General features: G+C 37.3%; 1 protein-coding gene across 1 annotated transcript; it reads left to right on the top strand.

Moving 5' to 3' along the window:
- The first annotated feature begins 279 nt into the window (after window positions 1-279).
- AP-1-2beta (adaptor protein complex 1/2, beta subunit) lies at window positions 280-11,476 on the top strand. The gene is made up of 2 exons (XM_076507486.1): window positions 280-440; window positions 8,476-11,476. Exons 1-2 carry the CDS (start codon window positions 404-406, stop codon window positions 11,256-11,258), a joined length of 2,820 nt encoding a protein of 939 aa, XP_076363601.1. The 5' UTR covers window positions 280-403; the 3' UTR covers window positions 11,259-11,476.
- The last annotated feature ends 1,606 nt before the right edge of the window (window positions 11,477-13,082 follow it).

The following is a 13,082-nucleotide window of genomic DNA, read 5'->3' as shown; positions in this document are numbered from 1 at the left end:
GGGTCGCGGGTTCGCGCCCGAGTCGCGCCAAACATGCTCACCCTCCCAGCCGTGGGGGCGTTATAATGTGACGGTCAATCCCACTATTCGTTGGTAAAAGAGTAGCCCAAGAGTTGGCGGTGGGTGGTGATGACTGGCTGCCTTCCCTCTAGTCTTACACTGCTAAATTAGGGACGGCTAGCACAGATAGCCCTCGAGTAGCTTTGTGCGAAATTCCAAAACAAAATCTCTCAAGTAAATATTATTTATTAAGAACTTTCACCACATAAAATTCTAATAATAGAGGGGGTTGCGACTTTACTAGTTGGGCGGTGTTGTTAATGACGTAGGTATTGATTTCGTATTTTGGGTAGTTAGCCGATTGATAGGAAGGCAGAATCTGTGCAAATTTAGAAACTGAAAAATGACGGATGCCAAATATTTCACAACCACGAAAAAAGGTAATATAAAAATATCAAATTGTTGAAAGTATTATTTCTTCTTTTCATCGAAGAGTAAGGTTAGTATGAAAAATTAGAAGTAGTAAAACGAAAATCTTAATATGCAAGTTCAGTGGTAGTAATATAAGTAGCATAACTAAGAGTAAGTTTGGACAAGTCTTTGTTGTTTATTTAGTCAGTTCCTGAAGTTGACATTATTTTAAAACTATATGTGTACATTATTATCTTTTATAGCATAATGAAGTTCGATAGTTTCGTGAATGTTCGAGAACGTATATCGCGTTTAGTCGTATGGTGTCACTGCTATTGAACAATAACTTAATCAAAGGTGCATAATATTAAACTAATAAGATTACGTGGATATACGATTGTTAAAATATAACTGCTTATGCAGTACATATTAAGGTTATGTCCAGAGGTTATGTGGGTTTTTGGTTTCACACACAGTCCAGCATTTATTTCCTACCCAGTTTACAAAGCTGATTTCTACACTTGGTGATTTACTTGAAATTTGTACTTCGTTTTCTGTCATTATTTCAATTTTTCTTTCAGGAAGTTGGTTGAAAATGAATGGTTGAAAATTGTAAAAGGGAAGCTAAAAACCAAGAACAGTATAAATGAATCATTAACAGCATTTTTAAGTGTTCATATTTGTAAGGTTCTGTTGTTCACATTACTTATATTTTTCAAAATGTGTGTATGACTTCTATTCAAAATAGATCAACTTTGTTTATTTGTAGCAAAAGGTGACACAGATAAATATTTTAAAATCCTGTAGATTCCACCCTGAGTATTTAAAAACAAATAAAATAATTGCATTACTCATATGACAACCAACAGTATTGTAGATATTTAAAAATGTACAGTTTAAAAGAAGACTGTTATTTAATGTTGCTGAAAGTTTGATATGGAGGGTGTCTTTAATCACCAATTTCAGATCAATGTTGGCATTGGAATAGATATTAAAAGTTTATAAGTGAAGAAATAGAAAATGAACATATCAAATATCAATATCCTTTATTCCATCAATATTCTATGAGATGCAAAAGGAATACAGAAATTTTGCTTCATATTTAATAGTGAAGAAAAATATTCATTCGTGTACTGAGAACTGTAAAATGAGCTATCAGTCTGATGCTATGTTTCTTTCAGTTCATATTAGTAGAGTTCATTCATAATAACTGCACTGAATGTGTTTTCTACAGTCATGCTCAAATCTTCTGTAAACAGATATTCAATCTTTGAAATTTAGTTATGAGAATATCTGATTTATAAAATTTGAAACATGGATTTTTTTGTTTTAAGTTCTGTGGGTCCATCTGATAATTTATTCATAATATGAATGTCCTAACAGTTGTTTGAATTGCACATATACAGTGCACTTGTACTTTCTTTACCCTAAAATGGTGGCTTTAAAGTTCAGGTTATTAACACCAACCCCTCAGTGTGGATTCCTGTACGTGGTGAGGGGACCTCCCAGGGAAGGTTCTGTTCTGTCTTGATACCTTCTCTGGGATCTAAACATCCACCCACGTATTTGCCATGCGTGGCGACCCGTGAAGGGGAGGAGAGGTCATACCATCTCTGTTTGTTCTCTCTATCTGTCCTCTGGTGAGACATATGATCAATCAGACCTTGATGCTCTTGTTGAACAGTTGCCACCTCCCTTTCTACTCCTGGGGGACTTTAATGGACACATCATCCCCTCTGGGGAAGTGCTGTTATTGATGGGAGGGGTCGCTCTGTAGAGCATATGCTCTCTGATCACAATCTTTCTCTTTTCAATACTGGTTTTTCCACTTATTTTCATGCACCTATTCAGTCCTTTACCGCTATTGATCTTTCAGTTTGCTCCCCTTCATTATTCTCCCATTTTTCATGGAGGGATGACAGTACTCCACTAGGCAGTAATCATTTTCCTATGCTTTTGAGAGAGACTGGCCTTGGTTGATGCCACCCTACCCACGTGCCCCGGTGGAAGCTGGATCAGACAGACTGGTCCACTTTCACTGCTCTCGCAGAACTTGATCCTAACATCGTGAATCAGCCATCAATAGACGACTGTGTGGCAGCGGTAACTGGCTGTATTATACAAGCAGCTGTTCAGTGTATTCCTAAAACCTTGACACGTTTTCCACGATATCCTCGTCCGTGGTGGAATCCTGCTTGCCACTTAGCACGGAAGGCTCAAAAACCGGCCTGGGATTCTTTTTGTAGATATCCCACACTTTCAAACTGCATCGCATTCCAACGGGCCCATGCACATGCTAGGTGGGTAAGATGTCAAAGCCAGAAGGAATCTTGGATTAAGTTCACAACTAGCATATCTTCTACCACCAGTTCCAAGGTCATATGGGACAGGATTCGAAAGGTCAGTGGGCACTACAATTCTGCTCCCCTCTCGATCTTACTCTCTGATGGTCAGGAGGTGGCTGATGTCCAGAGCATCGCTGATACTCTAGGTGAATGGTTTTGCCGGGTATCTAGCACTTCTGCTTGTTCCTCCACCTTGTTGACCATCAAGATTCGGGCAGAGCATTCACCTCTTTCCTTTCGAACTGACTGTCTCTTTGACTATAATTGTCCCTTTACACTGGTGAAACTGAAAATGACCCTTCATCGGTCTGGCAGTACATCTGTTTCACCTGATGATGTACACTATGACATGCTGCACCATCTGTCTCCTGCTTCTCTTGATGTCCTTCTGATTGTCTTTAACCAGATCTGGCAGGAGAATGTTTTTCCTGATGCCTGGCACCAGGCTATTATTTTACCTTTCTCTAAGCCACGGAAAGATCCCAAGATTCCTTCAAACTATCGTCCAATTTCTTTGATGAGCTGTCTCTGTAAGACCTTAGAAAGGATGGTTAATGCTCATCTTGTTTGGTTCTTCAAACAACCTCTCTCGCCCACCCAGTGTAGGTTCTGATGACAGTACTCCACCATGGACCACCTAATTCGACTTGAAACATCAATCAGAGAAGCCTTTCTCAAATGCCAACATCTTGTGTCAATATTCTTTGACATTGAGAATGCTTATGACACAACATGGAGGTATGGTGTTTTGCAAGACTTCCATACATATGGGTTATGTGGCCATTTACCCATGTTTATTGAAATTTTTTTAATGGACAGAGATTCCAAGTTCATGTGGGTTCGACACTTTCCGTTCTTTTGTACAGTAACTTGAAGTCCCTCAGGGCTGTGTTTTGAGTGTCACACTTTTCAGTATAAAGATAAATGCCATCACTGAACAACTCCCTCTCACTATTGTGAATGGGCTGTATGTCGACGACTTTCACATCTCATGTCAGTCGTCGAACATGAGATATATTGAGCGGCAACTACAAACTTCTTTCACTCGTGTACTGAGGTGGACTAAGGCGAACGGCTTTAATTTCTCTCTCTCTAAAACCGTTTGCATGCACTTTTGCTGCCAATCCTGATCCTGAACTTCATATCGATGAAGTTTCGCTGCCAGTGGTCCCTGAGACCAAGTTCTTGGGGCTTATCTTTGACCGTAAGCTGACCTTATACAACACTTAAAGCAGTTTTGGGTCAAATGCACAAGAGCACTGAACATCCTCTGTGTCCTCTCTCCTTCCAGTTGGGGAGCAGATCGATGTTCTATGCAAAAGGTATATCGTGCTCTTATTCGATCAAAACTTGACTATGGATCAATGGTCTGTGGCTCTGCCAGACCCTCGGCCTTAAAGATGCTGGACCCAATTCATCATCAAGGACTTTGACTCTGCACTGGGGCTTTCAGCACATCTCTAGTTCAAAGCTTATACGTTGAATCTTATGAACCTTCTCTGCACCTTTGCCGTTTGCAACTGTCTTCACTATATTCTTCGAAAGTTCGTTCCTTACCAAAGCATCCCACCTGGGGATGTGTTTTCCTTCCTCAGTGGGTCGTACTTTTTCAGAACAGACGATCTGCCATTGTTCCATTTTGGCCTTTGCATTCAGGTGCAATTGGATGAATTGGGTCTGTCCTTGGATAACATTGCAGATTCCACAGGTCAGCCCATCCCACCATGGCTTATTACAGCCCCCAAATGTGATCTTTCTTTCAGTCATCTGAAAAAGGCAGATACTCCAGATTGGAAGTGCCGTCTTCTATTTAATGAACATCTTTCAAACGATTGTTCCGTTCTCATTTATACAGATGGTTCCAAATCAGGTAATTCAGTGGGCTCTGCTATGGTTTGCTGCAGAATCCCCTCTACAGCTTCTGTGTTCACTGCTGAACTGTATGCCATATCTCTTGCCCTGGATCATATTGAAGCTGAGCCGTACTCCAACTGCACTATATATACTGACTCGCTTAGTTCTATACTGGCCCTGGAATTGCTACACGTTGCCTCACACCCTGTTCTCGCTGATATTCAAAACCGACTGGCTCATTTCTCATTAACTGCTACTTCTATCCAGTTTTTCTGGATACCAGGCCATGTTGGTATTCGCGGGAATGAGCTTGCAGACACAACAGCTAAATCTATCTGCTCCAGCACTATCACCACTGTGCCTATTCCGTACATGGACTATGGTCTTGTATTCAAGGCTCGGCTCCGTGCTAGCTGGCAGTCCACTTGGAGTGAGCAACATGACAACAAGCTTTTTCACATAAAACCCTATATTGGGCTTTGGCCATCTAGCTTTCATAAGGTTCAGAAGGAGGAAGTTGTTCTAACTAGACTACGCATTGGTCACAGTTTTTTAACTCATCGTTTTCTTTTATCTGGAACTGATGCACCAGTGTGTAGTTTGTGTGACACTCAAATCACTGTTAGCCACATTTTACTTTCTTGCCATCGTTACGATTCTCAACGACGGTAATATTTTAAACATCTTTTTTTCCCAGGGTTTATCTGTAACATTGGACAGTGTTGTCGGTGATGGTGACACTGTCCACCTTGATAAAGTTTTTAGTTTTTTAATGGCCATTAATTTTCTTAATCTCATTTAAGTGTTGCATATTTATTCATTACACCTTTTTAATTGTGGTTCCCTTTTCACAGTTTTATTCTCTCTAGTTCAATTTGACATTGAAAAATGGCCAGAACATTAAATAACTCGACACCAGGACTGGAAAGGCCAACTTCAGGTGACTAACGCTGCTGTTTGAACTACCCGTTAATCGTCCTGGCGAGTTGTTATTCCAATTTTGCTGCATGTCTTTTAAACTTTTATTACTTTATCCTTTGGTACTGGCCATAATGACACATAACCCAGAACCAGGACTGGAAAGATTAACTTCAGGTGACTGATGGTGGTTCTTGTACTTACCTGTTAGTCTTCCTGGTTGATTATGATCATTACCATTCTGCTACAGGAAGTCCTTTACAACTTTGTAGACTGGATGTCAACATTACCTTTTAATTGCTGTTTTGTTTTTACCTTCATTTACTTTTACAAATTTTACTCCATTTACTTTACTTTTACCTTTTTACTGGACATTTAGCTACTCATTATAACGATTTTTCTCTATGTTTTTCAAAACTTGTATTATTTTATATTTTGATAATGGATGCTGTGTAGATGATCATTACCTTTTTAGAGTAAGTACTTTACAACTTCTTTTACTCTGCTTTCTCTCTTAACATTGTAGACTAGGTGTCAACATTGGTTTTATGCTTTTTCTGTTTTTCAATGATGTTTTGTTTTACCTTCATTTCCTTTTATGTATTTTGCTACATGTACTTTATTTTTACCTTTGTACCGGACGTTTGGCGCAGATAGCCTGGCTGCTTTGTGCCATAAAACACTAAATCAATCAATCAATCAACACTAAGTTGTATGGGGTTGTGGTATTCTAGGGTTAAGGTACTCAGGTTTTCTTCAAACTTAAAAAAATATATTATGAAATCAAATTATAAATTATTAATAAAAAACCTAGAAACTATTATTTTGTAAAATAAATATTCATTTTCTCTTTGGACATAATAATATTCATACACCTTTTTAGGTAATGCTTCATATCAGTCAGTGCAATGACAGCTTTAGGTTTTTAAAGAACAGGTATAACTTTTTTGCATCCAATCATAAAATATTTTCAAGTTTTCTGTACATTTTAATATGTATTTCTTCCCAAACTGACAGTCAAACTAGACTGTGCTCCATCTGTAGACAGAAGCATGTAATGATATTGTTTCAGTTATTTAAATTTTCTTGTTACTCTGTGTGACTGAATTAGCTATATATTTGTCTGTGTAGGTTTGGTTCCAGAAGTGTAGTGTTTTGATGTTTGTCTGTGTGCTAGACTTCCATACTTCTGAACTATATTCAACTTGTGTGGCTTCAGCTGTTGTATTTCTCTAACAAGAGGACAATAAATGTAATAAAAAAATAGAAATCTTGTCTTAGGTAGCATAAATTACTGAAGATTTCCTGTGTTGACCCAGTGGTTAAGAGACTGAATGATGACACAGGATGGAGATGGACATTTGAAAGAAAGTAACTCACTATCAGATTCAGTACTGATTAAAATTGGAAAAAAACTATATTTATAATATATGAGTTCTGTTATTTTAGGGTATCCATGTACAAATTACGTAGTATGTTTCTTAAATTCATTCTTAAGCGTATGCAAACTTTACAGATGTAAGAAACTGAAATTAAAGAATATAATAGGCTGAGAGGTCTATACAATACAGTGAACTGTCATTAAAACATGATTTATGTAATAACTGTAATTAGATAAGAATGTAATATTCCTCATTGCACTTAAATATCACATTTGGCTATAAAAAAACTGTTAATGTGCAATCACTTTTTAGATATTTTTTAACAGAAGTATGCCATAAAAATTCAATGTATTTGAATGATTTCATTTTTGTAAATATTTTATACTTTTATAATTTTGGTATAGTGTTTATAGACATAATTTTATAATTATATAATGTTGGTATCGTGTTTAGATACAGACACAATTATATAATGTTAGTGTAGTGTTTAGATAGAGTTTTATGTTGAAACGTATGATTTCAGGTAACTGTTACGTTGGGATTTCATTTAAGCTGCTTTTGAAGGTTCATTAAGGGATGTATAACTTTAAAACTAAAACACGGTTACTGGTTGTATTACTGCATGTTGCAGCTATACCCACATCTGTCTGTTTTACAGTTAAAAAATATGCCTTTCTGTGGCAGATTGTAGGAATCTGTATACTTTAACAAATCAACTACAATAATAAGTCAGCATTGCTGTTTACATAACTACAGTAACACACTCAAAATGAAGTTCACAGCAAATGGACCATTACTGGACAACTGTAATCTGTTGCAGACTGTTCCTTACAGGAAGTTGGGGGCTACGTCTATAAGTCACATAGTTGGTCACAAAAGAAAAAAAGAAATTGTTATTAGTTAGTTTATTTTTTGTCTCATTTACACTTTTTTGTACAACTAAAACTTTTTTCTTCAATATGATGTTTGTTTTTTTTGTACAAGAGGTATTATTTAACCATAGACATGCATCATGTACCAAATCTTATTGATATACATTCTAGTGTCTTTATTTTTGAGTCTACACCTGAATCAGATTTGTCCAGGCTTTTGTTTATACCATTTTCTAGTGTGTAGAGAAATCCTATAACTGCATTATCTACTCTTATTAATCTGTTTGTTTAATGCCTGTTAGTTTTTTGTTCAGGTTTTGTGTTTGTGCTGGTCTTATTTCACTTGTCTCAAGTATCTACTATTTTAAATCTTGTTTGGCTGTTTACAGGAGTTGGTGCTTCCATCATGTCTTCTTTGTCTCTGTAATATATTGGTTCCTTGTTCACGTATTTGGTTTGTAATTGTTGCTTTTCTTTATTCATTACAGAATACAAGTGAACAGTTATTCTTAGTAATGAAATAACAATAGTAAAAGTAATTTTCATTTTTATAGTAAAATGTTATTTCCAGACATTTCACTAACTGGCTGTAACATACAATGTGTTAATTTATTGTTTATTTTGTTTCATAAATCTTTAGAAGTGAAGCATTACAATATGTATATACATTTGTCTTTTTAAAATTATCTTTAGGTGAGATATTTGAGCTGAAAAGTGAATTGAACAGTGACAAGAAAGAAAAGAAGAAAGAAGCTGTGAAAAAAGTCATTGCTTCTATGACCGTTGGAAAGGATGTTAGTGCTCTGTTTCCCGATGTAGTTAACTGCATGCAAACAGACAACTTAGAGCTGAAGAAGCTAGTATATCTCTACTTGATGAATTATGCAAAAAGCCAACCTGATATGGCAATCATGGCAGTGAACACTTTTGTTAAAGACTGCGAAGATCCCAATCCACTTATACGAGCCTTGGCTGTACGCACCATGGGCTGTATTCGGGTGGACAAGATTACGGAATATCTTTGCGAACCTTTACGTAAATGTTTGAAAGACGAGGACCCTTATGTTAGGAAAACTGCAGCTGTATGTGTGGCAAAACTACACGACATCAATGCTCAGTTAGTTGAAGATCAGGGATTTCTTGACCAACTCAGAGATTTGCTGTCAGACTCCAACCCCATGGTGGTAGCTAATGCTGTTGCAGCTCTGTCAGAAATTAATGAAACCTCAAGCAGTGGTCAGACTCTGATAGAAATGAATGCCCAGGCTGTAAACAAACTGCTTACAGCTTTAAATGAATGTACAGAATGGGGTCAAGTCTTTATCTTAGACTCTTTGGCAAATTATACCCCTAAGGATGACAGGGAGGCTCAGAGCATCTGTGAACGTATCACCCCACGACTAGCTCATGCAAATGCTGCAGTTGTGTTGTCTGCTGTAAAAGTATTAATGAAATTCATGGAAATGATGGGAAATGATACAGAGTTTGTCACTTCTTTAACCAAGAAGCTGGCCCCACCTTTGGTCACTTTATTGTCTAGTGAAGCTGAAACACAGTATGTTGCTCTCAGGAACATTAATCTTATAGTGCAGAAAAGACCTGACATTCTGAAACAGGAGATGAAGGTGTTCTTTGTCAAGTATAATGATCCAATCTATGTAAAACTAGAGAAGTTAGATATAATGATCCGTTTGGCATCTCAAGCAAATATTGCACAGGTTCTGGCTGAACTGAGAGAGTATGCAACAGAAGTTGATGTAGACTTTGTTAGGAAAGCTGTCCGGGCTATTGGAAGATGTGCTATTAAAGTGGAGCAATCTGCTGAACGATGTGTTAGCACTCTTTTGGACTTGATTCAAACCAAAGTTAACTATGTTGTACAAGAGGCCATTGTTGTTATCAAAGATATTTTTAGGAAATATCCAAACAAATATGAAAGCATCATATCCACATTATGTGAAAACTTGGACACACTGGATGAACCTGAAGCAAGGGCCTCCATGATCTGGATCATTGGAGAGTATGCTGAAAGGATAGATAATGCTGATGAGCTTCTTGAGAGTTTCTTGGAGGGGTTTCATGATGAGAACACGCAGGTTCAACTTCAGTTGTTAACAGCCATTGTAAAACTGTTCTTGAAACGACCAACTGAGACACAGGAACTTGTCCAACAGGTGTTGAGTTTGGCCACTCAAGATAGTGATAACCCTGATCTACGAGACAGAGGCTTCATCTACTGGAGGCTGTTGTCCACAGATCCTGCTGCTGCCAAAGAAGTTGTCCTTGCAGAGAAACCATTAATCAGCGAGGAGACAGATCTTCTTGAACCAACTCTTCTTGATGAATTAATCTGTCACATTGGAACCTTGGCTTCTGTGTACCATAAACCTCCATCTGCTTTTGTAGAAGGTAAGACTGCTGTTAGGAAACAGTTGCCTCCTCGACAGAACTCGGTCGGTTCAGCAGAAGAGGCGTCCAGTGGTAGTCCACCAGCTCCTGGACAACCCACTGATGAGCAGCAGCCTACAGTTATACCTGTTGCTGACAATCTTATTGGAGACTTGCTTAGTCTTGATATCAGTGCACCATCCACTTACCAGGCTCCTGTATCCTCACAACCTCAGCCTGTTGCTAACACTGCTGCTATGGATCTCTTAGGTGGAGGGCTGGACAGCCTGCTTGGGGATACTTCTGCTCCAGCAGGTATAACATCAGCTCCTCCTGTTAGCAGTAGTGGGCTTTTAGGTGACATATTTGGTATTGGAAATGTCACACCTTTCTACACTCCACCAAAACAAGTATGGCTCCCAGCTGCCCGAGGAAAAGGTCTGGAGATAAGTGGAACATTTACTCGGAGAAATGGACAAATATATATGGAAATGACATTTAGTAACAAAGCCATGCAAGCAATGACTTCATTTGCAATTCAGTTCAACAAAAACAGCTTTGGTCTTTCTCCAGCTCAACCACTTCAGGTGCAGGGACCATTGCAGCCTAATGGATCGGTAGATTCTAGCCTTCCAGTCAACACAAAGGGACCTGTTCAAAAGATGGAACCTTTGACAAATCTTCAGGTAGCAGTAAAGAATAATGTAGATGTGTTCTACTTTAGCTGTCTTGTTCCTCTGCATGTCTTGTGTATGGAAGATGGAATGATGGATAAACGGGTGTTCCTGGCCACCTGGAAGGACATTCCTGCCCAGAATGAAGTGCAGTATACAATAGAGAATGTGAACTATACAGCAGACCAAGTCTCGAGCAAACTACAGAACAACAATATCTTTACAATTGCTAAGAGAAATGTTGAAGGACAAGATATGCTCTATCAATCCTTGAAGTTAACCAATGGCATCTGGGTTCTGGCTGAATTAAAGATTCAGCCTGGAAACATAAATCTTATACTCTCCCTGAAATCGAGAGCCATGGAGGTTGCTCCGGGAGTCCACCAAACTTTTGAGTTAATATTACACAATTAAATCATTCACATACATTCCAGGAAGTAAATGTTAAAATAAGTTTGTGCTTACATTGTGTGCTTTACAAAAACCTAAGTTTAAAAATCCATTGTTTAACAGTAACAACAGTAGCCATATAACAAAGGATAATTAGTGTTGGTCATTGTAAGGATATGTATTAAAACATTTATGTTATTGTTAAAGAATTATAAAATAAAATGTCAAATATCACAGATAAAGATGTTTGAAGTGTTCAGGTGATTTTAATCTTTACTCTACCACTCAAATGTCTCAACCATAAATGTCAAACAAAAGCTATAATAGTTTGTAGCAGGTTACGGTGGTTGATTACTACACACAGGTCAGTATGTTTGTAGCAGGTTTCAGTGGCCAATATTACATGTTATGTCAGTTAGCAGTAAGAAAGGGAGACTTGGTGTGTTTGGCCACAGATTACTTTTAAAACAAAACTTCCAATCTTGTAATTACTGTAAAGCACAGGGTAAGAAATTTATGAAGGAACACAATTGCTGAAACTCTAGCAGATAAAAAAAAAAACACTTTAGAAACATAGAAAACATTCACAAATGAAACATTTTGGTTTATTTCATCAAGAAGAAATGTGCATGTACCTGAGTTAAGCAATAGGTTTAACTAATCATATAATTAATTCTTTTAAACAGAGGTTTCCAAACACACTAAATGTAATTGAAGTATTAAAAGTGAAACTAAGCTCATGGCAGACAAAAAGGAAAATAACTTGTTCAGTGTTTCGAGAAATGTACATCACAATAGAAACTTTCAGTAAAGAACATGAACATGATGTAGTCACATGTTAAAAGGATAGAAACAGTTCTTGTATTTGTCTTGGTCACAAAAAACAAACTGATGAGAAAATAAAAATTGGAAAACCGTATAACTTAAGTACTTTAAAGTTATAATGAGTAAAATATTTTGATAGATTATCTTGAAGGTACCAGTTGCAATAATAATAATAACAGAACATCTAAAACTCCCTCTGATCACACACAGGCTTTATTTTGTCATATACAAAACAATGATACTTTAACCAAATAGTGTTATCTATTTTAAGGAATTATTAATCAAGTATGTTGGTTGAGTGAAGGAAAGTTGGATGCTGGATGAATAGTGAATAATTAAAGAAGGTAGCAGTGTGATACTTGAATCAAAGAAAATTAACACAGTTTCTGTTTAGTTACACAACACTTATCTGTGTACGTGTTGGTAAGGAGAATGGCACCTTGAGAGCATGTTGGAGCAGAACTTGTATTGTGTGACCTTTTCAATGCTACAACCTGATGAGCTATCAGAATGTAACTTGGAGCTAGACAAAAAGTTGGAAAAGTGGACCTCCACTATCAATTAGGTAAATAAATCATAAAATTATCAAATGTCCTAGAAACATTTAGATAAAAAAGGTTTTATAAACACCATTCATTTCAGTTACTGGCTTCTGAATTTAATGAACCTGTACAATTGCAGCATTTGGATTGTGACCTATATAAGAGAAGTAGCACCTTATCAAATCTGTACAACTAAAGCATTGCACTGCGACCTTAATTGACCTCTGCAACTGAATCAGTGACTTATGACCTTAATGGAACTATAGTCAGAATATTTAGACATGACTTCAGTACTGCATAGAGAACAAATTGAAGACAGTTGAATAGGATGTGTGATCTGTTCAGGTCACCATTTACCAATTCTTGTACTAATTGTAGCAAATTACATGATCTTGCTTGAATTATTTTGAAAGTAAAAGCTACGCAAAAATGGGGCACGATGAGGAATAACAAGGTTAGTCATCATTAGATTGTAGTATGT

This window comes from Tachypleus tridentatus, chromosome 6 (genome assembly GCF_004210375.1).
Source record: "Tachypleus tridentatus isolate NWPU-2018 chromosome 6, ASM421037v1, whole genome shotgun sequence".
Lineage (NCBI taxonomy): Eukaryota > Metazoa > Arthropoda > Merostomata > Xiphosura > Limulidae > Tachypleus > Tachypleus tridentatus.
This window is presented reverse-complemented; position numbering and strand designations above follow the sequence as displayed.

Excerpts from the sequence above, each read along its gene's own strand:
- AP-1-2beta (XM_076507486.1), top strand. The coding sequence starts at position 404 with ATGACGGATGCCAAATATTTCACAACCACGAAAAAAG. Across the intron at positions 441-8,475 it reads TTTCACAACCACGAAAAAAG|GTGAGATATTTGAGCTGAAA; the intron begins GTAATATAAAAA and ends AATTATCTTTAG.